Genomic DNA, 27,070 nt, shown 5'->3' with positions numbered 1-27,070 from the left:
ACTATGCTGGCTGCTGGGGGGATGGGGGAGGAAGGGAGGTAGGAGCCATGACTATGGTGGTGGGATTGGGAGGGAGGTTGGAGCCATGACTATGGTGGGGGGACGGGGAGCAAGGGATGTAGGAGCCATGACTATGGTGGGGGGATGGGGGAGGAAGGGAGATAGGAGCCATGACTATGGTGGGGGGATGGGGGAGGAAGGGAGGTAGGAGCCATGACTATAGTGGGGGGACGGGGGAGGAAGGTAGGAGCCATGGCTATGCTGGGGGACGGGGAGAGAGGTAGGAGCCATGACTATGCTGGGCGGACGGGGGAGGAAGGGATGTAGGAGCCATGACTATGGTGGGGGGATGGGGGAGGAAGGGAGGTAGGAGCCATGACTATGGTGGGGGGACGGGGGAGGGAGGTTGGAGCCATGACTATGGTGGGGGGACGGGGGAGGGAGGTCGGAGCCATGACTTTGGTGGGGGGATGGGGGAGGAAGGGAGGTAGGAGCCATTACTATGGTGGGGGGATGGGAGGTAGGAGCCATGACTATGGTAGGGGGATGGGGTAAGAATGGAGGTAGGAGCCATGACTTTGGTGGGGGGATGAGGGAGGAAGGGAGGTAGGAGCCATGAATATGGTGGGGGATGGGGGAGGAAGGGAGGTAGGAGCCATGACTATGGTGGGGGGATGGGGGAGGAAGGTAGGAGCAATGACTATGCTGGCTGCTGGGGGGATGGGGGAGGAAGGGAGGTAGGAGCCATGACTATGGTGGGGGGATGGGGAGGGAGGTTGGAGCCATGACTATGGTGGGGGGACGGGGAGCAAGGGATGTAGGAGCCATGACTATGGTGGGGGGATGGGGGAGGAAGGGAGATAGGAGCCATGACTATGGTGGGGGGATGGGGGAGGAAGGGAGGTAGGAGCCATGACGATAGTGGGGGACGGGGGAGGAAGGTAGGAGCCATGGCTATGCTGGGGGGACGGGGGGAGAGAGGTAGGAGCCATGACTATGCTGGGCGGACGGGGGAGGAAGGGATGTAGGAGCCATGACTATGGTGGGGGGATGGGGGAGGAAGGGAGGTAGGAGCCATGACTATGGTGGGGGGACGGGGGAGGGAGGTTGGAGCCATGACTATGGTGGGGGACGGGGGAGGGAGGTCGGAGCCATGACTTTGGTGGGGGGATGGGGGAGGAAGGGAGGTAGGAGCCATTACTATGGTGGGGGGATGGGAGGTAGGAGCCATGACTATGGTAGGGGGATGGGGTAAGAATGGAGGTAGGAGCCATGACTTTGGTGGGGGGATGAGGGAGGAAGGGAGGTAGGAGCCATGAATATGGTGGGGGATGGGGGAGGAAGGGAGGTAGGAGCCATGACTATGGTGGGGGGATGGGGGAGGAAGGTAGGAGCAATGACTATGCTGGCTGCTGGGGGGATGGGGGAGGAAGGGAGGTAGGAGCCATGACTATGGTGGGGAGACGGGGAGGGAGGTTGGAGCCATGACTATGGTGGGGGGACGGGGGAGGAAGGGATGTAGGAGCAATGACTATGGTGGGGGGATGGGGGAGGAAGGGAGATAGGAGCCATGACTATGGTGGGGGGACGGGGGAGGGAGGTTGGAGCCATGACTATGGTGGGGGGACAGGGGAGGGAGGTCGGAGCCATGACTTTGGTGGGGGGATGGGGGAGGAAGGGAGGTAGGAGCCATGACTATGGTGGGGGGATGGGAGGTAGGAGCCATGACTATGGTAGGGGGATGGGGTAAGAATGGAGGTAGGAGCCATGACTTTGGTGGGGGGATGAGGGAGGAAGGGAGGTAGGAGCCATGACTATGGTAGGGGGATGGGGGAGGAAGGGAGGTATGAGCCATGACTATGGTGGGGGGATGGGGGAGGAAGGGAGGTAGGAGCCATGACTATGGTGGGGGGATGGGGGATGAAGGGAGGTAGGATCCATGACTATGTTGGGGGGATGGGGGAGGAGGGAGGTAGGAGCCATGACTATGGTGGGGAGGATGGGGGAGGAAGGGAGGTAGGAGCCATGACTATGGTGGGGGGACGGGGGAGGGAGGTTGGAGCCATGACTATGGTGGGGGAATGGGGGAGGGAGGGATGTAGGAGCCATGACTATGGTGGGGGGACGGGGAGGAAGGGAGGTTGGAGCCATGACTATGGTGGGGGGACGGGGGAGGGAGGTCGGAGCCATGACTTTGGTGGGGGGACGGGGGAGAGTGGTAGGAGCCATGACTTTGGTGGTGGGATGGGGGAGGAAGGGAGGTAGGAGCCATGACTATGATGGGGGGATGGGGGAGGAAGGGAGGTAGGAGCCATGACTATGATGGGGGGATGGGGGAGGAAGGGAGGTAGTAGGAGCCATGACTATGGTGGGGGATGGGGAGGGAGGGATGTAGGAGCCATGACTATGGTGGGGGGACGGGGAGGAAGGGAGGTTGGAGCCATGACTATGGTGGGGGGACGGGGGGAGGGAGGTCGGAGCCATGACTTTGGTGGGGGGACGGGGGAGAGTGGTAGGAGCCATGACTTTGGTGGTGGGATGGGGGAGGAAGGGAGGTAGGAGCCATGACTATGATGGGGGGATGGGGGAGGAAGGGAGGTAGGAGCCATGACTATGATGGGGGGATGGGGGAGGAAGGGAGGTAGGAGCCATGACTATGGTAGGGGGATGGGGGAAGAAGGGAGGTAGGAGCCATGACTTTGGTGGGGGGATGAGGGAGGAAGGGAGGTAGGAGCCATGACTATGGTGGGGGGATGGGGGAGGAAGGGAGGTAGGAGCCATGACTATGGTGGGGACGGGGGAGGAAGGTAGGAGCCATGACTATGGTAGGGGATGGGGGAGGAAGGGAGGTAGGAGCCATGACTATGCTGGGTGGATGGGGAGGAAGGGAGTTAGGAGCCATGACTATGGTGGGGGGATGGGGGAGGAAGGAGTTAGGAGCCATGACTATGGTGGGGGGATGGGAGAGGAAGGGAGTTAGTAGCCATGACTATGGTGGGGGGATGGGGGAGGGAGTTAGGAGCCATGACTATGGTGGGGGGATGGGGGAGGAAGGTAGGAGCCATGACTATGGTGGGCGGGCGAGGGGAGGAGGCAGGAGGTGTGGATGGGGGGGCTGGTGTTTTTAGATAATGTTTGTGTCATTGGCAGCTGGGTGTCAGTAATGAGCAGGTGACGATGCAGCCTGAAAGAGAGGTGGCAGAGGAGAGGATCAGACAGGTGTATATTGTAGATAGACTACAGAGTGATTGGAGAATATGCATAGCGGAGGCCCTTTCTCCTCTGAGAGATGCGTATCATTCCTTTGTCAATAAGAGAATCACTCACCATTTGAAAGACTATTATTTGCTGGTGTAAGGGAGGGCAATCATACTCTTGAGAGAGCTGGTGTGGGTGCAGACTTGTTCTCAGAGACATACAGTGCCTTCAGAAAGTATTTATACCCCTTGCCTTATTCCACATTAAGAATGTTTTTTTCACAGTGATACAACCTCTTTGGGACATACTATATATACAAAAGTGTGTGGATACCCCTTCAAATGAGTGGATTCAGCTATTTCAGCCACACCATTGCTGACAGGTGTATAACATCGAGCACCAGAGCCATGTAATCTCCAAAGACATTTGCTTTGGCAGTAGAATGGCCTTACTGAAGAGCTCAGTGAGCACTCAAGCCTAAGATCACCATGCGCAGTGGTTGGTGTAAAGCACACCGCCATTGGACTCTGGAGCAGTGGAAACGTGTTCTCTGGAGTGATGAATCACGCTTCATCATCTGGCAGTCTGATGGACGAATCTGGGTTTGCCAGCAGAACGCTACCTGCACCATAGCATGATGCAAACTGTAAAGTCTGGTGGAGGAGGAATAATGATCTGGGGCTGTTTTTTATGGTTCGGGCTAGGCCCCTTAGTTCCAATGAATGGAAATCTTAACACTACAGCATATGTGACATTCTAGATGATTCTGTGCTTCTAACTTTGTGGCAACAGTTTGGGGAAGACCCTTTCCTGTTTCAGCATGACAAAACCCTTGTGCAAAAAGTGAGGTCCATACAGAAATGTTTTGTCTCACCCAACTACACACAATAACCCATATTGACAAAGTGAAAACATGTTTTTAGAAATGTTTGCACATTTGTTGATAATTAAGTATCGCATTTGCATAAATGTTGAGTCAATACTTTGCAAAAAACACCTTTGGCGGCGATTACAGCTTTGAGTTGTCTTGGGTATGTCTGTATCAGCTTTGAGTTGTCTTGGGTATGTCTGGATTAGGTTTGAGTTGTCTTGGGTATGTCTGGTTCAGCTTTGAGTTGTCTTGGGTATGTCTGTATCAGCTTTGAGTTGTCTTGGGTATGTCTGGATTAGGTTTGAGTTGTCTTGAGTATGTCTGGATCAGCTTTGAGTTGTCTTGGGTATGTCTGGATCACCTTTGAGTTGTCTTGGGTATGTCTGGATCAGGTTTGAGTTGTCTTGGGTATGTCTGGATCAGCTTTGAGTTGTCTTGGGTATGTCTGGATCACCTTTGAGTTGTCTTGGGTATGTCTGGATCACCTTTGAGTTGTCTTGGGTATGTCTGGATCAGCTTTGAGTTGTCTTGGGTATGTCTGGATCACCTTTGAGTTGTCTTGGGTATGTCTGGATCAGCTTTGAGTTGTCTTGGGTATGTCTGTATCAGCTTTGAGTTGTCTTGGGTATGTCTGTATCAGCTTTGAGTTGTCTTGGGTATGTCTGGATTAGGTTTGAGTTGTCTTGAGTATGTCTGGATCAGCTTTGAGTTGTCTTGGGTATGTCTGGATCACCTTTGAGTTGTCTTGGGTATGTCTGGATCACCTTTGAGTTGTCTTGGGTATGTCTGGATCACCTTTGAGTTGTCTTGGGTATGTCTGGATCAGGTTTGAGTTGTCTTGGGTATGTCTGGATCAGCTTTGAGTTGTCTTGGGTATGTCTGGATCACCTTTGAGTTGTCTTGGGTATGTCTGGATCACCTTTGAGTTGTCTTGGGTATGTCTGGATCAGCTTTGAGTTGTCTTGGGTATGTCTGGATCAGCTTTGAGTTGTCTTGGGTATGTCTGTATCAGCTTTGCTTTTCTGGATTTGGGGATTTTCTCCCATTCTTCCTTGCAGATTTTCTCAAATCTCTGTTCAGTTAGATGGGGAGTGGCAGTGAACAGCAATCTTCAAGGCTTTGGCTGGACCACTCAAGGACTTTCACATTCTTGTTCTGAAGCCATTTCAGCATTGCTTTGGCTGTATGCTTGGGCTAACTGTTCATTTGTCACATAAATCTTCAGCCCATTCTATGGCCGTTTGCTTTCTGAAGCAGGTTCTCATTAAGGATTTGCCTGTATTTGGCTCCATTCATTGTTCCCTTGATCCTTGCCAGTCTCCCAGTCCCTGCTGCTGAAAAGCATCCCCATATCATGATGCTGCCACCAACATACTTCAAGGTAGGGATGGTGTTAGACAGGTGATGAGCTGTGCTTGGTTTTCTACAGACATAGCGCGCTGCATTCAGGCCGAAGATTTCATGTGATCTAATCACACCCCATTTGCCTTATGATCTCAGAGTCTTTCACGTGCATTTTTACAAACTCCAGGCGTGCTGTCATGTGCCTTTTTCTCAAGAGTTGCTTCCGTCTGGCCACTGTACCATAAAGCCCAGATTTGTGAAGTGCTGTAGAGACTGTTGTCTCTCTGACAGGTTCTCCCATTTCAGCCAATGAACTCTGTAGTTCTGTCAGAGTGATAATTTGGGTTCTTGGTTACCTCCCTGACCAAGGTCTGGGTAGTTCCATATGTTTTCAATTTCCCAATGATGGAGACCACTTTGCTCCTGGAAACTTTCAACACTCTAGAAATTGTTTTATACCCTTCCCCAGATATCTGCCTCATCACAATTATATCTCTGAGTTCTAGGGACAGTTCCTTGGACTTCATCAAATCAAATCAAATTATATTGGTCACATACACATGGTTAGCAGATGTTAATGCGAGTGTAGTGAAATGCTTGTGCTTCATGTTCTGACAGTGCAGTAATATCTAACAAGTAGTCTGATAAGTTCACAACGACTACCTTATACACACAATGTAAGGGGATGGTTTAAGAATATGTACATATAAATATATGGATAGCCGTGCGGCATAGGCAAGATGCAATAGATGGTATAAAATACAGTATATACATATGAGATGAGTAATGTAGGATATGTAAACATTATTAAAGTGGGATTATTTAAAGTGACTAGTGATACCATTACTAAATCTATTTATTAAAATGGCCAGTGATTTGAGTCTGTATGTTGGCAGCAGCCTCTCTATGTTAGTGATGGCTGTTTAACTGTTGCGCCTTTTTTACCATGCTGTCTGTGTGGGTGGACCATTTCAGTTTGTCTGTGAGGCAGGGTAGCCTAGTGGTTAGAGCGTGGGTCTAGTAACCGGAAGGTTGCAAGTTCAAACCCCCGAGCTGACAAGGTACAAATCTGTCGTTCTGCCACTGAACAGGCAGTTAACCCACTATTCCTAGGCCGTCATTGAAAATAAGAATTTGTTCTTAACTGACTTGCCTAGTTAAATAAATATTTCTTCCCTGTCGATGTGGATAGGGGGGTGGTCCCTTGTTTTGTTGACAAACTTGATGATTGAGTTGGAGGCGTGCATGGCCACGCAGTCATGGTTGAATAGGGAGTACAGGAGAGGGCTGAGAACTCACCCCTGTTGGGCCTGGGGGCGGCCCATCAAAAAGTCCAGGACCCAGTTGCACAGGGCGGGTTCGAGACCCAGGGTCTCAAGCTTAATGATGAGTTTAGAGGGTATTATGGTGTTGAATGCTGAGCTGTAGTCAATTAACAGCATTCTTACATAGGCATTCCTCTAGTCCAGATAGGATAGGGCAGTGTGCAGTGTGATGGCGATTGCATGGTCTGTAGACCCTATTGGGACGGTAGGCAAATCGGAGTGGGTCTAGGGTGACTAGTAGGCTGGAGGTGATATGATCCTTGACTCATCTCTTAACTTCTTGCGTCGAGCCAACCCGGACCCGGGATCATGCCTACAGCCTCAAGTCCATTACCATAACGCAACGTTAACTATTCATGAAAATCGCAAATGAAATGAAATCAATATGCTAGCTCTCATGCTTAGCCTTTTGTTAACAACACTGGCATCTCAGATTTAAAAAAATATGCTTTTCAACCATAGCAAAACTAGCATTTAGCTGCGTCATGTTTGGCTACCAAAAAACAACGAAAATTCAGTTATAAAAACGCCGAACTTTTTCCAAAATAACTCCATAATATCGACTGAAACATGGCAAACGTTGTTTAGAATCAATCCTCAAGGTGTTTTTCTACATATCTCTTTAATGATGTATAGTTCCTGGAAGTGTGCTTCTCCCTCTGAATGGCATGGTAAAATGATTGCACCTGAGAATTGCGCACCAACTTAGACAAAGGACACTGGGCGGACCCCTGGCAAATGTAGTCTCTTATGGCCAATCTTCCAATGATATGCCTACAAATACGTCACAATGCTGCAGACATCTTGGACGAACGGCAGAGAGCATAAGCTCGTTCACAGCACATTCACAGCCATATAAGGAGACGATAGAAAAACAGAGCTTCAAAAATTCTGCTCATTTCCTGTTTGAGGTTTCATCTTGGTTTCGCCTGTAGCATGAGTTCCGTGGCACTCACAGATAATATCTTTGCAGTTTTGAAAACGTCAGAGTGTTTTCTTTCCAAAGCTGCCAATTATATGCATAGTCGAGCATCTTTTCGTGACAAAATATTGCGCTTAAAGCGGGAACGTTTTTTTATCCAATAATGAAATAGCGCCCCCATAGCTTCAACTGGTTAAAGCACTTCATGATGACTGAAGTGAGTGCTACGGGACGATAGTCATTTAGTTCAGTTACCTTGCTTTCTTGGGAACAGGAACAATGGTGGTCATCTTGAAGCATGTGGGGATAGCAGACTGGGATAGTTTCTGCTCTGGTCTAGTTTCTGCTCTGACTGTCAACTCTGGGACCTTATTTAATCATGTCCAAACAATTGAATTGGCCACAGGTGGAATCCACTCAAGTTGAACTGACATCTCAAGGATGATCAAAGGGAATTGGATTCATCTGAGCTCAATTTGGAGTGTCTAAGCAAAGGGGTGTGAATACTTACGTAAATTACATATTTCTGTATTTCATTTTCAATATATTTGCAAACATTTAAAAAAAATATGTTTGCAGTTTTTCATGATGGGGTATTGTGTGTAGATAGGTGAGATGTTGATTTATATAATCCATTTTGAATGCAGGCTTTAACACAACAAAATGTGGAATAAGTCAAGGGGTATGAATACTTTCTGAAGGCCCTGTAGGTAGAGCACAATGTGCCCTTTTAAACAATGTGTGAGATTTAAAGTGGTTCTATTTCAGGGACCTTAGAGAGAACTTGGAGGATTATTGAAGGTAATTACATGGAAATGTTTTGTTTCCCCCAGTACCTCTCAGGGTACTGAAGCTACAACCCAAATCCCTGTTATTCTGACGTCAAACAGGCCTATTACTTGGGTATTGGTTCAGTATCCATGCCCTTAGTAACTAAACCACTGATACAACCTCTCTGGGACATGTATCTCATGAGCCACCTTAAAAGGAATGTTTTGTTCATTGTCTGAACTGAAACAGCATCAGTTAAATAATGCAAATATATATGTTGGCCTCTTTAAAATATATACTTTTAAATATTGTATCACTTGGTGTTGCTGCTCTTATTGCATGTATTGGTAACACTTCCTATGAATTACCTCATATTTTTAAAATTGTTTTATTTAACCTTTATTTAACTAGGTATATCAGTTAAGAGCAAATTCTTATTTACAATGACGGCCAACCAAAAGGTCTCCAGCGGGGACAGGGGCTGGGATTAAAAATAAAATAAAATGAAAATATAGGACTAAACACACATCACGACAAGAGAGACCTAAGACATCAACACAGCATGGCAGCAACACATGACAACAGAGCATAGTAGCAACACAACATGACAACAACATGATAGCAACACAACATGGCAGCAGCCCAACATGGTAGCAGCACAAAACATGGTACAAGCATTATTGTGCACAGACAACAGCACAAAGGGCAAGAAGGTAGAGACAACAATACATCACGCAAAGCAGCAACAACTGTCAGTAAGAGTGTCCATGATTGAGTGTAAGGCATTAGAAATATTAAAACGTGTCGTCATGCACAACTTGTTCTTATATGTTCTTATAAGTGGTCATTAACATCTACAACTACATTCAGTTCCTGTTTTTACCACTATCCTCTCAGATCAACATAGACTGTTGTATCAGGCTGACTCATACCTTAGTGCCTGGAATAAGCAAGACTCTCAAAACAAAGAGTCTCATTAAAAGGAGATTACATTAAGAGGTATTGCTCATTAGCACTTCCAGGCAGTCTGCTACAGTCCCTGTATGAAACTCCTACCAGTGTGGATGAAAGGCACACAGCTTAGAGTCTCAAATCAAAATGCAATTGAAGTTGTTGCACATTGTCTGGTCAATAGATGACCAGAGACCACCTACGCTGTTGAAGGCTTTGAAGAGCTTCTGTTTGGTCAAAGTCACAAGCCAGACCACCTGATGTCTCACTAAACATCACCATGAGAATGGGAAAATTTGAATTGCATACTCCTCACGTCCTCTCTGCTCTCTCCTTGCCTTCTTCTCAAAACCCATTGGAGAAGTTCAGAAGAGAGGGACCTCTGGCTTCCTCATCCAATGGGTTTTGAGGTGAGGAGAGAGGATGTGAGGAGTATGCAATTGAGATTCTCCCTGTGTCTGTCTGTCACCCACTACCCAAGCAGCTTTTAATCAAGTGAAAGCATTGATATTTTCACGTTTTAATCCCATTAATGGATGAGACCTGGAATACTACAGATGAATGTAATTGCAACCCATTAATGTTCATGAAAATATCAAAATATCTATGTTAAAACTAACAAAAGATACTCTTGCTTTTTCCTACATCCTCTTTGTTCCAGAGGTTTGTCTACAACCACATACCCTTTGCAAATTCTCACCAAAACCTGAGGGATCCAATTATATCCCAGCAAATGAGATGCTGTGCTGTTCGCTTCTGTTCTGTTCAACTAGCGTTTTCACACCTAACCAGAGCAAGAAGGAGTGATTTCACCATGAGTCTTGTTTTAAAGTGTACTTCTCTTAGAGGGATCAGCGCTACTCTTGTCTTGGATCCTCTGATGTACGGCCGCCTTTGGGAGAGCAATTTCCCCTCTAGCTCAATCCTGACATTTGTTAAAGGATACCCCCCAGAGAGCCTGGCTTCCACCCTGCTAATGATTAGTGTTCTGCTGCTACCGGCTGCACAATGTAGGGTTGTAACTGATGGCAACCTCCAAAAGGGGGAGTGGAGGGATACTTCACACTAATAGCCCCAAATAGACAGAATTAATGGAAGTAGGAAGAAGGAAAAGGGTTTTAAGAATACATTGCAATCCGCCCACCCCCTCACCATTACCACCACCCATTATTGGAAGCGTGGGGCAGGCAACACTTTACATTCAGCGACGCTAGAAGCTATCTATTAATTTGTTAGGCAGCGCTGGTACAGTGTGATTACAGTGTAGCATTGTTCCTTAGTTCTGTAACAGTTATGGTATAGCATATTTATATAACTAGCATGTTGGAAGGAGAGAAAGATAGAGTGAGAGAGAGAGAGAGAGAGAGAGAGAGAGAGAGAGAGAGAGAGAGAGAGAGAGAGAGAGAGAGAGAGAGAGAGAGAGAGAGAGAGAGAGAGAGAGAGAGAGAAAATATATATATATAATTACTTGACACATTGAAAATAATTAACAAAACAATTTTTTTAAACAGAGCAAACTAGAATGCTATTTGGCCCTAAACAGAGAATACACCGTGGCAGGATACCTGACCACTGTGATGGACCCAAAATGAATGAAAGCTTTGACTATGTACAGACTCAGTGAGCATAGCCTTGCCATTGAGAAAGGCTGCAGTAGGCAGACCTGGCTCTCAAGAGAAGACAGGCAACAGTATGTGCTCACTGCCCACAAAATAAAGTGGAAACTGAGCTGCACTTCCTAACCTCCTGCCAAATATATGACCATATTAGAGACACATATCTCCCTCAGATTACACAGACCCACAAAGATTTTGAAAACAATTCCAATTTTGATAAACTCCTATATCTATTGGGTGAAATACCACAGTGTGCAATCACAGCAGCAAGATTTGTGACCTGTTGCCACAGGAAAAGGGCAACCAGTGAAGAACAAACACCATTGTAAATACAACACATATTTATGTTTATTTATTTTCCCTTTAACTATTTACACATCATTGCAACACTGTATATAGATATAATATAACATGTGAAATGTCATATTCAATGTCAACATGTTTCCCATGCCAATAAAGTCACTTGAATTGAATTGAGAGAGAGAGAGAGAGAGAGAGAGAGAGAGAGAGAGAGAGAGAGAGAGAGAGAGAGAGAGAGAGAGAGAGAGAGAGAGAGAGAGAGAGAGAGAGAGAGAGAGAGAGAGAGAGAGAGAGAGAGAGAGAGAGAGACAGAGAGAGAGAGAGAGGGACAGAGAACATATATTATTGCAGAGAAATTGAATATTTATATTGAGCAAAAAACTGAAATAGTACAGATTGTGGTATATATACTGAATATTCTATATTTATATATTATCTATGGACTAAGACCATTTTCCCCTACAAATAGCTCTTGAAATGAAAGGTTAACACTTTTCTACAACCAAGAGAATGAATGATGTGGAGTTTCTGCTTGTATCTGAACCAAAACAGTATGCTTTGACAGTTTAACTTTGTGATCAGGCAGATCATGGAGATGGCACCGATAGACGTGGCAGTTTCACTTCGAGTCCTTAGGAAACTGTATTCTGTATTTTGTTTTTATATGTATTATTTCTTACATTTTTAGCCCAGCAAACCTTAAGTGTTATTACATACAGCCGGGAATAAGTATTGGATATAAGAGAGACTTCAACTTACCAGCACAACCATCACTCTCACGTTCTGACCTTTATTTCCTTTGTTTTGTCTTTATTTAGTATGGTCAGGGCATGAGTTGGGGTCGGGAGTCTATGTTTGTTTTTCTATGTTTGGTTTCTGTTTCGGCCTAGTATGGTTCTCAATCAGAGGCAGGTGTCGTTAGTTGTCTCTGATTGAGAATCATACTTAGGTAGCCTGGGTTTCACTGTTGGTTTGTGGGTGTTTGTTTCCGCGTCAGTGTTTGTCGCCACACGGTATTGTTTCGGTTTCGTTTCTTCACGTTTCTTTTGTTATTTTTTATTCAGTGTTCAGTGCTTTCTTTGATTAAAGTTATAGACCCTTACCACGCTGCATCTTGTTCCGATCCTTACTCCTCTTCAGACGAAGAGGCGATCTGCCGTTACACAGCACTACGACCAGGAATGCGACTTTCCCAAGCGGATCCTTTGTCTGCACCTCGCAGGGCATTTGATCTGATTCCAGAGGCCGACCAAAAACAATGCCATCGGAGGAGAGGGTGCCGAGCGGTCTTCTAGTGAGGCTCTGGATGCACGCACACCAACCACCGCTTCTGAGTATATTACTTGCTAATGTCCAGTCCCTAGTTAACAAAGTCGACGAAATTAGGACAAGAGTTGCTTTCCAAAGAGATATCCGGGATTGTAACAAACTCTGTTTCACAGAGACATGGCTAGCTGGGGACATGCTGTCGGAGATTGTACAGCCAAAGGGATGTTCAATGCATCGCACCGACAGGAAGAAACATCTCTCTGGTAAGAACAAGGGCGGGGGTGTATGTTTCATGATTAACAATTCAAGGTGTAATTGTAACAACATACAAGAACTCAAGTCCTTTTGTTCACATGAATTCCTCACAATCAAATGCCGACCGTATTATCTTCCAAGAGAACTCTCCTCAGTTATCGTCACAGCCGTCTACATCCCCCCCGCACGCAGATACCAAGACGGCCATCAAGGAACTTCACTGGACTTTACGCATCCTGAGGGGCATTTATTGTAGCTGTGGATTTTAATAAAGCTAATCTGAGAACAAGGCTAAAACCACAAACAGCAAGCAATGCAGGTGTAGGAGCACGGTGGCTAGGAAAAACTCCCAAGAAAGGCCAAAACCTAGGAAGAAACCTAGAACCCGTAGCACGCGCTCCAGCAGGTGTATCTCACTGGTCATCCCTAAAGCTAAAACCTCATTTGGCTGACTGGAACGAATTGCAAAAATATCTGATGTTGGAGACTTTTATCTCCCTCACCAACCCTACATCAGCTATCTGAGCAGCTAACCGATCGCTGCAGCTGTACATAGTCTATCGGTATATAGCCCACCCAATTTACCTACCTCATCCCCATACTGTTTATTTGATTTACTTTTCTGCTCTTTTGCACACCAGTATCTCTACCTGTTCATCTGATCATTTATCACTCCAGTGTTAATCTGCTAAATTGTAATTATTCTCTCCTATGGCCTATTTATTGCCTACCTCCTTATGCCTTTTGCACACAATGTATATAGATTGTTTTTCTACTATGTTATTGACTTGTTTATTGTTTACTCCATGTGTAACTCTGTGTTGTTGTCTGTTCACACTGCTATGCTTTATCTTGGCCAGGTCGCAGTTGCAAATGAGAACTTGAGAAAGTTTGCAGCCACTTCCTTATGTATGAAACACAGGCTTCTAGCAACGGCAATTTTGGGGCTTCACCATGTTTCATTGAAATCTACAGCTGTGTGTCATCCACATTGCAGATTTACAGTCAACATTATGTTTTCGAATGACATCCCCAAGAGCTAAAATATATAGTGAAACAATAGTGGTCCTAAAACGGAACCTTGAGGAACACCGAAATTTACAGTCAATTTGTCAGAGGACAAACTGATATCTTTCTGACAGATAAGATCTAATCCAGGCCAGAAATTGTCTGTGTAGACAAATCAAATCAAATCAAATGTATTTATATAGCCCTTCGTACATCAGCTGATATCTCACAGAAACCCAGCCTAAAATCCCAAACAGCAAGCAATGCAGGTGTAGAAGCACGGTGGCTTGGAAAAACTCCCTAGAAAGGCCAAAACCTAGGAAGAAACCTAGAGAGGAACCAGGCTATGTGGGGCGGCCAGTCCTCTTCTGGCTGTGCCGGGTGGAGATTATAACAGAACATGGCCAAGATGTTCAAATGTTCATAAATGACCAGCATGGTCCAATAATAATAAGGCAGTTGAAACTGGAGCAGCAGCACGGCCAGGTGGACTGGGGACAGCAAGGAGTCATCATGTCAGGTAGTTCTGAGGCATGGTCCTAGGGCTCAGGTCCTCCGAGAGAGAGAAAGAAAGAGAGAAAGAGAGAATTAGAGAGAGCACACTTAAATTCACACAGGACACCGAATAGGACAGGAGAAGTACTCCAGATATAACAAACTGACCATAGCCCCCCGACACATAAACTACTGCAGCATAAATACTGGAGGCTGACAGGAGGATGTCAGGAGACACTGTGGCCCCATCCGAGGACACCCCCGGACAGGGCCAAACAGGAAGGATATAACCCCACCCACTTTACCAAAGCACAGCCCCCACACCACTAGAGGGATATCTTCACCAATTTGACCAGTTTGGGTTTCCAATCTCTCCAAAAGAATGTGGTGATCGATGGTATCAAAAGTAGCACTAAGGTCTAGGAGCACGAGGACAGATGCAGAGCCTCGGTCTGACGCCATTAAAAGGTAATTTACCACCTTCACAAGTGCAGTCTCAGTGCTATTCAATCAATCCCAGTCTGCTGTCCCCACATGCTTCACAATGACCACCATTGTTCCTGTTCCCAAGAAAGCTAAGGTTACTGAACTAAATTACTATTGCCCCGTAGCACTCACTTCTATCATCATGAATTGCTTTGAGAGACTAGTCAAGGATCATATCACCTCCACTCTACTAGTCACCCTAGACCCACTCCAATTTTCTTACCACCCCAATAGGTGCACAGACGATGCAATCGCCATCACACTGCACACTGAGTACCTATGTAAGAATGCTGTTCATTACCTACAGCTCAGCATTCAACACCATTCAACACCATGTTTCCGACATTCAGTACCCTCCAAACTCATCATTAAGCTTGAGACCCTGGGTCACGACCCCGCCCTGTGCAACTGGGTCCTGGACTTCCTGACGGGCCGCCCCCAGGGGGTGACTGTCGGAAACACCATCTCCACTCCGCTGATCCTCAACACTGGGGCCCCACAAGAGTGAGTTCTCAGCCCTCTCCTGTACTCTCTGTTCACCCATGACTGCTGACGACACTACAGTGGTAGGCTTGATCACCAACAACGACGAGACGGCCTACAGGGAGGAGGTGAGAGACAGGGAAGGGTAGTCAGGTAGCTCCAGAACCCTACAGAGACAGGGAAGGGTAGTCAGGTATCTCCAGAACCCTACAGAGACAGGGAAGGGTAGTCGGGTAGCTCCAGAACCCTACAGAGATCGAGAAGGGTAATCAAGTAGCTCCAGAACCCTACAGAGACAGTGAAGGGTAGTCAGGTAGCTCCAGAACCCTACAGAGACAGGGAAGGGTAGTCAGGTAGCTCCAGAACCCTACAGAGACGGAGAAGGGTAGTCAGGTAGCTCCAGAACCCTACAGAGACAGGGAAGGGTAGTCAGGTAGCTCCAGAACCCTACAGAGACAGAGAAGGGTAGTCAGGTAGCTCCAGAACCCTACAGAGACAGAGAAGGGTAGTCAGGTAGCTCCAGAACCCTACAGAGACAGGGAAAGGTAGTCAGGTAGCTCCAGAACCCTACAGAGACAGAGAAGGGTAGTCAGGTAGCTCCAGAACCCTACAGAGACAGGGAAGGGTAGTCAGGTAGCTCCAGAACCCTACAGAGACAGAGAAGGGTAGTCAGGTAGCTCCAGAACCCTACAGAGACAGAGAAGGGTAGTCAGGTAGCTCCAGAACCCTACAGAGACAGAGAAGGGTAGTCAGGTAGCTCCAGAACCCTACAGAGACAGGGAAGGGTAGTCAGGAAGCTCCAGAACCCTACAGAGACAGAGAAGGGTAGTCAGGTAGCTCCAGAGCCCTACACCTACAGAGACAGGGAAGGGTAGTCAGGTAGCTCCAGAACCCTACAGAGACAGGGAAGGGTAGTCAGGTAGCTCCAGAACCCTACAGAGACAGAGAAGGGTAGTCAGGTAGCTCCAGGACCCTACAGAGACAGGGAAGGGTAGTCAGGTAGCTCCAGAACCCTACAGAGACAGGGAAGGGTAGTCAGGTAGCTCCAGAACCCTACAGAGACAGAGAAGGGTAGTCAGGTAGCTCCAGAACCCTACAGAGACAAGGAAGGATAGTCAGGTAGCTCCAGAACCCTACAGAGACAGGGAAGGGTAGTCAGGTAGCTCCAGAACCCTACAGAGACAGAGAAGGGTAGTCAGGTAGCTCCAGAACCCTACAGAGACAAGGAAGGATAGTCAGGTAGCTCCAGAACCCTACAGGGAAGGGTAGTCAGGTAGCTCCAGAACCCTACAGAGACAGGGATTATGAGGCAGCTAGCTCCAGAATCCTATGGAGATAGGGAAGGTCGTGTAGGTAGGTGGCTCCATGCAGGTCCAGCTACATCTCTAGCCAGTCCCTGAGGATAACCTACAATACAGTACCTATTTTGTGTGTGTGTCTGTGTCTGTGGATGTCTGTAGTCATCTCAAAGAAGAAATTACAATCAGATAATGATGGGCGGCAGGGAAGCCTAGTGTTTAGAGCGTTGGACTAGTAACCGAAAGGTTGCAAGTTCGAATCCCCAAGCTGGCAAGGTACAAATCTGTCGTTCTGCCCCTGAACAGGCAGTTAACCCACTGTTCCTCGGCCGTTATTGAAAATAAGAATCTGTTCTTAACTGACTTGCCTGGTAAAATAAATAAAAATAAATCCATAACTGGTTACGTCAAAGGTAATATGTGGTATGAATTTCCTGTTTGAATCTCACCAAGCAGTCCATTATTAATATTCTGCCTCGCAGTCAATACCAATGGATTTAGGAAACTCTGAATACATATTGTGTTTGGCCTATCATTGGTCAATGTTGAGTCCACTGTGGTACTACTATGAGTTCTCATCAAAGCAAAGTACCGCTCAGTTTCTCTCTTTCGGTTATCAGAACCATGGTCACCCTCCTGCCAAAATGCTGTCCACAGACTTTTTGTGCCCTGTTCATGCCTGCCTCATGTTGGGACTAATCATTTTCGGGAACGACTGTGTTTTCTTTTTCATGTCATGATTAAACAAAATATTCAATGCATATTTCATAAAGAAAAAGGTCATTAACATAATGAGATGTTCCACAAGCAGAGCTCAGCTCTTGCTCCCGCCAGGGAAACATTTCATGGATCGAGGATCTAGTTTGAGTTCGTAACTAATGAGTTTTGGTGTTACGATTTGGTCTCGGCCCTCTCTCTCTCTTCGAATGGGGACGGTGTCACGATTTGGTCTCGGCCCTGTCTCTCTCTTCGAATGGGGACGGTGTCATGGTTTGGTCTCGGCCCTGTCTCTCTCTTCGAATGGGGACGGTGTCGTGGTTTGGTCTCGGCCCTGTCTCTCTCTTCGAATGGGGACGGTGTCGTGGTTTGGTCTCGGCCCTGTCTCTCTCTTCGAATGGGGACGGTGTCGTGGTTTGGTCTCGGCCCTGTCTCTCTCTTCGAATGGGGACGGTGTCGTGGTTTGGTCTCGGCCCTGTCTCTCTCTTCGAATGGGGACGGTGTCGTGGTTTGGTCTCGGCCCTCTCTCTCTCTTCGAATGGGGACGGTGTCGTGGTTTGGTCTCGGCCCTCTCTCTCTCTTCGAATGGGGACGGTGTCGTGGTTTGGCTCATTAGTCATGAATTGAGACGGCACCACATTATCACTGCATGATGGAGAGTCATTTCACACAGTCACCAGAGAATAGGCTTTAATGTGTCAATTGAGAACCATTGACTCCCAAATGTCATCCATTTTGCTCCAAAGATGTTACTTTTCACTAAGACTGTGTATGGTACATCAATGACCTTTTTCAGTCCTGCTTTTGTCTCACCAAGATGCAGTTGCAAAGCGGTATGGACCATGCCAAATTGTTGCAACACTGGATAGAAAGACACAGGTATCCCCCCAAATAGATTTAGTGAAGGCTGTTTGTACCTGGTGATAAATTAACACATTCAACTGCTGTTCTTTAATGAGCAAGCAGACTAGACTGGCAACACATACAGGAAACACCACACAGTGTACCTACACCTCGGACTACTACCTACTCTACAGCTGCCGTGTTGTTTTGTGCCAGAATTCATTCCCCTATAAGAGTTTCTCCCTGACCGTTTTCAGACTCAGACTGAGTGTTCATACTCTTACTCCTCTTTAAAAAAGTATCTTAGATATGAGGACTTTCCAATGCCACTTTGAAGAGGGTGCCCAATTAAGCACTAATGATCATGGGATGGCCCTAAGTGCAGATCTTTTGTTACTTCTCGCTAGGCCTAATTGGGGCTGGTGTATTCCAATGGGGGTCGAAACAGACTGGAAACCAGAATCTTCACAATGGTGAATCATCTGTGACCTCTCATAGCTACGATTTTATCATCGCTGCAGTATCAAACAAGTGTTCATTAAATATGCATATCTACAGTAGAACATGGGGGGGGGGGGGAGATAATTGCTGATCAGAAGAAGATTTTACTTGTCTCATAGGAAGTATGTTACATAAGAAACCTTCCATTAATGATCCATTTGAATTCAGGTCTAAGGGAAGACCCAGCTAGTTTTGTCATTGTACTAGATTGCTTTTGTCCCTTCTTATAACTGTTATATGCACCGTGCATATGTTCATGTGCTGTTTAATGTACAGCTGACCTCTTTAGCTGATGCATTCGCTGCAGAAGACCCTGACCTTTACATTGTGAATAATAAGCATGATTAGTCATTACTTTTGGTAAATATGACATGTGAAGCTATAGAAGCAGATAAATAGCCGAACACTCTATTGGACAGAGAACATTGGTTGACAAGAAGGATAACAAGAACAGCTCTTAAATTGACCAACAGCAGCAAGATAATCCTGCAGCAACTGGAAATGTGAATTATTGTGCGGATTATATATTTTTTTTAATTCAAAATTAAAATGTTTTTGGAGGGTGATACATTTTTAGTTAGGGCAAATCAAGTCTGACACAAGTGGAAATTGCAAACTTTAGAATCCCTTTTAAACCTTGAATACACTACAACTTTTCATTTCCTGCTGTGATCAAGTTAAGATTCAACATTCAACCCACTACCTGGGTTCCTACCTCCTCCTTTGTAAAGCCGATTTATGTTGCCTCTGCTTCTTACGGTATACATTGCCACCACCACCACCACCACCAGTTATTTGCCTCTGAGTTAAAGGCTTTGAACAACAATGACAGATAAATATAAATACAGATTTCAGCGATACCATATGTCGTACCCAAGAATATGTTTCATTGCAGTGCGGATACATTTTTTAAAGTTGATGGTAAATAGGCTGGGCACTTCACAGAATATTATAGGATATTAGATGTATTCTCTTGGTGCAGTCTGAGAATACACGAAGACTAAACCAAACGTAGCCACTTTAAATGCATCCGGAGCGCATGCAAGTTGGAATCCGGGCGGCTGAAAAACGAGCGTCCTGTCAAACACAGCTTGGTACGATTAAGCTCATCATGACAGGATAGCACTTCCAGTCACACACTACATATTTCCCCTTGTCCTCCCTCTGTTGCTGGCTTGATCCATCTCACTCAACATCGAGGTTGCAGGGAATTCACCAATGGGTTATTTATAGGTATTTTGTTCTGCTGTGACGAGTCGTCGCAACAATATGACATATGAATCTGACATATGAATCTGACATATGTAAACAGCTGCTAAGATATCCGTGAACAGTACTGAAGCCCTTCCCTACATAACAGGGAATAAACCGAGGTTTGGAGTAAATACCCATCCAAGTTGAATCCGTGTTCACACTGTAGCACAGCCAGTCTAGTCACTGACGTGCTTGGTCCATAAGGTAGTGAAGCCGCTAGCTGGGATTAAAAACGGTTGCCAGGGTAAAGTTTTGAAGTAGATGGATGTTTGAGGCTTTTGGAGAAGGGGATATCCTTTAACAGTTTCCCTCTGTCTACTGCGTCAGCTTCCAGACGGTGCCTGCACTGTGTTCTCCTCTCACTCTTCAACGCTGTGCTCGGGTTTACAAAGACATTTTCATAAGTATATGGCTCAATGGACAAATGTCAGAAGTGTGGAAATGAATTGTAATGTGTGTTTTCTTTTTGTTTTCCAGCCCCTCTGACAGACAAGCCTCCAAAGATCCTGTTCCCCTCAGAAAGCAAACTCAGCATCCTGGAGCTGCAGTTAGGTAAGACACCAGTGGGTTTCTGTTCCCAGACAAGCACTGTCTCTGTGTGCTACTTTAACCAAAGATAGGGTCACTATTAGTACCACACTAATGTTTTACCTTAGTAGATCATTTTACAAGGGGATATTTGTATTGATTCAAGATGGGTAGGCTTTACACTCAGTTTAGCCTGCTGTGAATAGAAAACCATCCAGTGTGCTTGTTACTGAGATTACTGGGACAACATAAACTGATACAGAAACTGCTATTTCCATGACATAGACTGACCAGGTGAATCCAAATGAAAGCTATGATCCCGTATTGATGTCGCCTGTTAAATCCACTTAAAACAGTGTAGATGAAGCGGAGGAGACAGGTTAAAGAATGATTTTTAAGCCTTGAGACAATTGAGACATGTATTGTGTCTGTGTGCCATTCAGAAGGTGAATGGTCTAGACAAAAGATTGAAGTGCCTTTGAACAGGGTATGGTAGTAGGTGCCAGGAGCACCGGTTTGAGTGTGTCAGTTTCCCGTGTGTATCAAGAATGTCCAGCACCTAAAGGACCTCCAGTCAACTTGACACAACTGTGGGAAGTATTATATTCGGTGCATGTGACTAATAAACTTTGATTTGATTTGAGTCAACATGGGCCACTCAGTATAGTCAACTCAGTATATATCACACTACTTGAAATGAACGATGAAATTGCCAGCGATGCTTTATTTGGAAGGCGAAATCAACTTGGACACAGGGAGCACCTGAGAGCTCTGCAGCCAGCCGACATGTTAAATTCTGTATGTTCTCTGAATGGAGAAAAGCATCTGATCTGGTTTACCTCAACATACAACATGGACACTGTCTGTGTTTGATCACCTGGATAATATGGGGAATTAACCTTTCTATCATTTAAAATGGGTTGATGTTAGTATTCCTGCTGATGAGTGGCCTGGATCGCTACTGGAGTGACTGAGCATGAATGAGGCTCTTTAGTGTGCCTAACCAGCCGCTCATCACAGGGATACATGGGATACTTCCTGCCGCGCTGTGATTGGCCCAGAGCACAAGCAGCTGCGGAGGGAGAGAAAATGGGTCATGATGGAGGTTTCCCTTTGATGTAAATGTGTCACAGTGATGAACACAGGAGGCGGAGGTACAACGTGGCAATCAGAAAAAGAGGTGCGAGTCATTATGTGGTTTATCAGATAAAATGTTTGGGGATGGTGGGTGATTCTACGCAGTCCATTCACTGACAGTGCTTAGGCCAGAAGTTTATATGCTATACTGAGCAACTAAGGCAGCAGTCAAATTACAGATTTGATTTTTTTTTACTTCCCTGAAAGTTTCTGCATTTTCTGACTGAGAAAATTCACAGTAAATTCTGTAGACACTGTTGATCTCTGTATCCAAACATGTTTCAACATGGAAGAGATCAGGTTTTGAACTACAGTGTATCTGGATTGGTGGGGGTCCTGTGTTTTCATGCTCACCCGTGCTTTAATATGGTTTCCCAGTCATCATAATACATGTGGGGGGAGCCTGTTTGAAGTTCCAGCTATACAACATCCTGCCACTTACTCTCATTGTCACGGTAACATGTTCATGTCACCACCTCAGAAAGGGTAGTAAGTGAGGGGGTAGAAAGTGGAGAGAGGGGTTGGAGAGGGAAGGAGAGGGGGTGGAGAGGGAAGGAGAGGGGGTGGAGAGGAGAGAGGGGGTGGAGAGGAGAGAGGGGGTGGAGAGGGAAGGAGAGAGGGGTGGAGAGAAGAGAGAGGGGTGGAGAGAGAGAGAGGGGGTGGAGAGGAGAGAGGGGGTGGAGAGGGAAGGAGAGGGGGTGGAAGAGAGAGAAGAGAGGGGGTGGAGAGGGAGAGAGGGGGTGGAGAGGAGAGAGAGTGGTGGAGAGGGGAGAGAGGGGGTGGAGAGGGGAGAGAGGGGGTGGAGAGGGAAGTGAAGGGGTAGAAAGTGGAGAGAGGGTGGTGAAGGGGTGGTGGAGAGGAGGAGAGGGGGTTGGAGAGAAGAGAGAGGGGTGGAAGAGAGAGAGGGGTCAGAGGGTATAGAGGGGAGGGTGGGAGTGGGGTTGGAGAGAGGGAGAGAGTGTAGAGAGGGGGTAGAGAGGGGAGAAAGGGGTAGAGAGGGTGTAGAGGGGAGGGGGTGGAGAGAGGGAGAGAGGGGGTGGACGGGGAGAGAGGGGGTATAGAGAGGGTGCAGAGTGGATAGAGGGGATGGAGAGGGGAGAGGGGATGTATAGGAGGTGGAGAGAGGGGTGGAGAGTGGATAGAGAGGGAGTGGAGAGAGGGGATGGAGGGGGTGGCGATGGGAGAGAGAGAAGAGAGAGGGGAATGTTTAATATTCCCTCATAAAATATATAAACATAAATGGTTACAGTTGACAGTTAATTTGGTGAACACGAGAGGAGGAAGAGAAGAGAGGAGGAGGGATGGAGAAAGGGAAAATAGAGAGAGGAGGAGTGAGGGAGAGAGCAGGAGTGAAGGAGGAAAGGAAGGATGATAAGAGATGGAGGAAATGAGAGGAGAGTAATTGGGGGACAGGAGAAATGACAGAAGAGACAGCAGGGAGGAAGGGAGAGGAGAATGGAGAAAGAGGAGAAGGAATGGAGGAGGACAGGAGATGAAAAGAGAGGGAGCCGTAAACTGCAGGCCCAAATTAATCAACACCTATTTTTTCTCTTACCATTTCACAATCGATTCCCTAATAGTTATTTAATGAAAATGTGTTGTATAAATGCTTGCTGTGGCTCTGGGTGGGCCTTGAGGAGACACAGTAATGCTGCCCACCCAGAACAAATCAGATTCATCATTGTGTCGGTGAGTCTGTTACACCATTAGATGCATTATGTTCACAGTGTTGCATTGTGGGACTGTATCCTCCTTGCTAGTGCACTCTAGGTGAGTTATCATGAGAGATTGGTTAGCAGAGGAAATGGTGAACCTGTATTGACCTTTGGCAGCCTAAAGAAGTGATGACATGTTTGCCTGCTAATGTAAATAACATCCCACTCTGTCTAAAAGTAGACCAAACAAAAAGTAATGTGTTTCACCTTGGTCCTGATCTGGTGTCTGTATTTTCCCAAGGATGGATGTTTCATAATGCTTTTATCATAATGTTCTTAATGTAGTCAGTGAATACAACACTGTACAGTACCTTCTATCCAAAGAGAACTCAGAGTGACTCAGAGACCCCATTTAGGAGCACTCCCCCACCCCCACCCCTTAAAAAAGAGAGGCACCCTCCCACTCCCCCTCCCCCACCCCATTCATAAAGAGGGGCACCCTTCCCCACCCCTTCATAAAGAGGGGCACCCTTCCCCACCCCATTCATAAGGTGGGGCACCCTTCCCCACCCCTTCATAAAGAGCAGCACCCTCCCACTCCCCCACCCCTTCATAAAGAGGAGCACCCTCCAACTCCCCCAACCTACCCCTTCATAAAGAGGGGCACCCTCCCACTCCCCTCCCCCACCCCATTCATAAAGAGGGGCACCCTTCCCCACCCCTTCATAAAGAGCAGCACCCTCCCACTCCCCACCCCTTCATAAAGAGGAGCACCCTCCAACTCCCCCAACCTACCCCTTCATAAAGAGGAGCACCCTCCAACTCCCCCACCCCTTCATAAAGTGGGGCACCCTCCCACTCCCCACCCCTAACCCTTCATAAAGAGGGGCACCCTCCCACTCCCCCAACCTACCCCTTCATAGAGAGGAGCACCCTCCCATTCCCCCTCCCCACCCCATTCATAAAGAGGAGCACCCTCCCATTCCCCCTCCCCCACCCCATTCATAAAGAGGAACACCCTTCCCCACCCCTTCATAAAGAGGGGCACCCTTCCCCACCCCATTCATAAAGAGGCGCGCCCTCCCACTCCCCTACCCCCACCACTTCATAAAAAGGAGCACCCTCCCACTCCCCACCCCTTCATAAAGAGGAGCGTCCTCCCACCCTCCCACCCTCGCCCCTTCAAAAGAGGAGCACCATACTACCCCCCAAACCCTTCATAAAGAGGGACACCCTCCCACTCCCCCAAACTATCCCTCCATAAAGCGGAGCAGCCTCCCACTCCTCCACCTCCACCCCATAAAGAGGGGCACCCTCCCACTCCCCCACCCCTTCATAAAGAGGAGCAACCTCCCCCACCCTTCATAAAGAGGATCACCCTCCCCCACCCCTTGACAAAGAGGGTCACCTTCCCCCACCCCTTCATAAAGAGGAGCACCCTCCCACCCCCCACCCCCACCCCTTCATAAAGAGCAGCACCCTCCCACTCCCCACCCCTTCATAAAGAGCAGCAGCACCCTACCCCTTCATAAAGAGGAGCACCCTCCCATTCCGCCTCCCCCACCCCATTCACAAAGAGGGTCACCCTCCCCCACCCCTTCATAAAGAGCAGCACACTCCCCCACCCCTTCATAAAGAGCAGCACCCTCCAACTCCCCACCCCTTCATAAAGAGCAGCACCCTACTCCCTACCCCTTCATAAATAGGAGCAACCTCCCACTCCCTACCCCTTCATAAAGAGCAGCACCCTCCCACTCCCTACCCCTTCATAAAGAGGAGCACCCTCCCATTCCGCCTCCCCACCCCATTCATAAAGAGGAGCACCCTCCCATTCCGCCTCCCCCACCCCATTCATAAAGAGGAGCACCCTCCCATTCCGCCTCCCCCACCCCATTCATAAAGAGGGGCACCCTCCCACTCCCCCACCCCAATCCCTTCATAAAGAGCAGCACCCTCCCACTCCCCCAACCTACCCCTTCATAAAGAGGAGCACCCTCCAACTCCCCCACCCCCACCTCTTCATAAAGAGGAGCGCCCTCCACTCCCCTACCCCCACCACTTCATAAAGAGGAGCGCCCTCCAACTCCCCCACCCCCATCTCTTCATAAAGAGGAGCACCCTCCCACTCCCCTACCCCCACCACTTCATAAAGAGCAGCACCCTCCCACTCCCCCACCCCCACCCCATTCATAAAGAGGGGCACCCTTCCCCACCCCTTCATAAAGAGCAGCACCCTCCCACTCCCCCACCCCTTCATAAAGAGGAGCAACCTCCAACTTCCGCCTCCCCACCCCATTCATAAAGAGGGGCACCTTCCCCACCCCTTCATAAAGAGGAGCACCCTCCCACTCCCCCACCCCGATCCCTTCATAAAGAGCAGCACCCTCCCACTCCCCCAACCTACCTCTTCATAAAGAGGAGCGCCCTCCACTCCCCTACCCCACCACTTCATAAAAAGGAGCACCCTCCCACTCCCCCACCCCTTCATAAAGAGGAGCATCCTCCCACTCCCTACCCCTTCATAAAGAGCAGCACCCTCCCTACCCCTTCATAAAGAGCAGCACACTCCCCCACCCCTTCATAAAGAGCAGCACACTCCCCCACCCCTTCATAAAGAGCAGCACACTCCCCACCCTTCATAAAGAGCAGCTCACTCCCCCACCCCTTCATAAAGAGCAGCACACTCCCCCACCCCTTCATAAAGAGGAGCACCCCTCCCACTCCCCACCCCTTCATAAAGAGGAGCACCCCTCCCACTCCCCACCCCTTCATAAAGAGCAGCACCCTCCCCACCCCTTCATAAAGAGCAGCACCCGCCCACTCCCCCACCCCTTCATAACGAGGAGCACCCTCCCCCACCCCTTCATAAAGAGTAGCACCCTCCCACCCCCACCCCTTCACAAAGAGGGTCACCCTCCCCCACCCCTTCATAAAGAGGAGCACCCATTCCACCCCCCACCCCCACCCCTTCATAAAGAGGAGCACCCTCCCACTCCCCACCCCTTCATAAAGAGCAGCACCCTCCCACTCCCCCACCCCTTCATAAAGAGGGGCACCCTTCCCCACCCCTTCATAAAGAGCAGCACCCTCCCACTCCCCCACCCCTTCATAAAGAGGAGCAACCTCCAACTTCCCCACCCCCACCCCATTCATAAAGAAGGGCACCCTTCCCCACCCCTTCATAAAGAGGAGCACCCTCCAACTCCCCCACCCGATCCCTTCATAAAGAGCAGCACCCTCCCACTCCCCCAACCTACCCCTTCATAAAGAGGAGCACCCTCCAACTCCCCACCTCTTCATAAAGAGGAGCACCCTCCCACTCCCCCACCCGATCCCTTCATAAAGAGCAGCACCCTCCCACTCCCCCAACCTACCCCTTCATAAAGAGGAGCACCCTCCAACTCCCCCACCCCCACCTCTTCATAAAGAGGAGCGCCCTCCACTCCCATACCCCCACCACTTCATAAAAATGAGCGTCCTCCCACTCCCTACTACCACCCCTTCAAAAAGAGGAGCACCCTCCCACCCCTTCATAAAGAGGAGCACCCCCACTCCCCCACCCCTTCATAAAGAGGAGCACCCTCCCACCCCCGCCCCTTCAAAAAGAGGAGCACCCTACTACCCCCCACCCCTTCATAAAGAGGGCACCCTCCCACCCCCACCTCTTCATAAAGAGGAGCACCCTCCCACTCCCCCACCCCTTCATAAAGAGGAGCACCCTCCCACTACCTCACCCCTTCATAAAGAGGAGCACCCTACTACCCCCCCCCCCCTTCATTTACAAGAGGAGCACCCTCCCACTCCCCCACCCCTTCATAAAGAGGAGCACCCTCCCACTAACTC

The 27,070-nt window shown here is 48.0% G+C and overlaps 1 protein-coding gene across 1 annotated transcript in view; it reads left to right on the top strand.

Moving 5' to 3' along the window:
• LOC124008058 (interleukin-1 receptor accessory protein-like 1-B) overlaps positions 1–27,070 on the top strand; it is a 460,524-nt gene that overhangs the window by 279,746 nt on the left and 153,708 nt on the right. The window contains exon 6 of the mRNA XM_046318963.1: positions 20,385–20,459. Coding sequence (XP_046174919.1) covers positions 20,385–20,459 — 75 coding nt within the window. The remainder of the gene's footprint in view (positions 1–20,384; positions 20,460–27,070) is intronic.

The sequence above is a fragment of the Oncorhynchus gorbuscha genome, linkage group LG21 (genome assembly GCF_021184085.1).
Source record: "Oncorhynchus gorbuscha isolate QuinsamMale2020 ecotype Even-year linkage group LG21, OgorEven_v1.0, whole genome shotgun sequence".
In the NCBI taxonomy this organism is placed as follows: domain Eukaryota; kingdom Metazoa; phylum Chordata; class Actinopteri; order Salmoniformes; family Salmonidae; genus Oncorhynchus; species Oncorhynchus gorbuscha.
The sequence above is the reverse complement of the archived record's forward strand: the minus strand, read 5'-3'. Positions and strand labels throughout refer to the sequence as shown.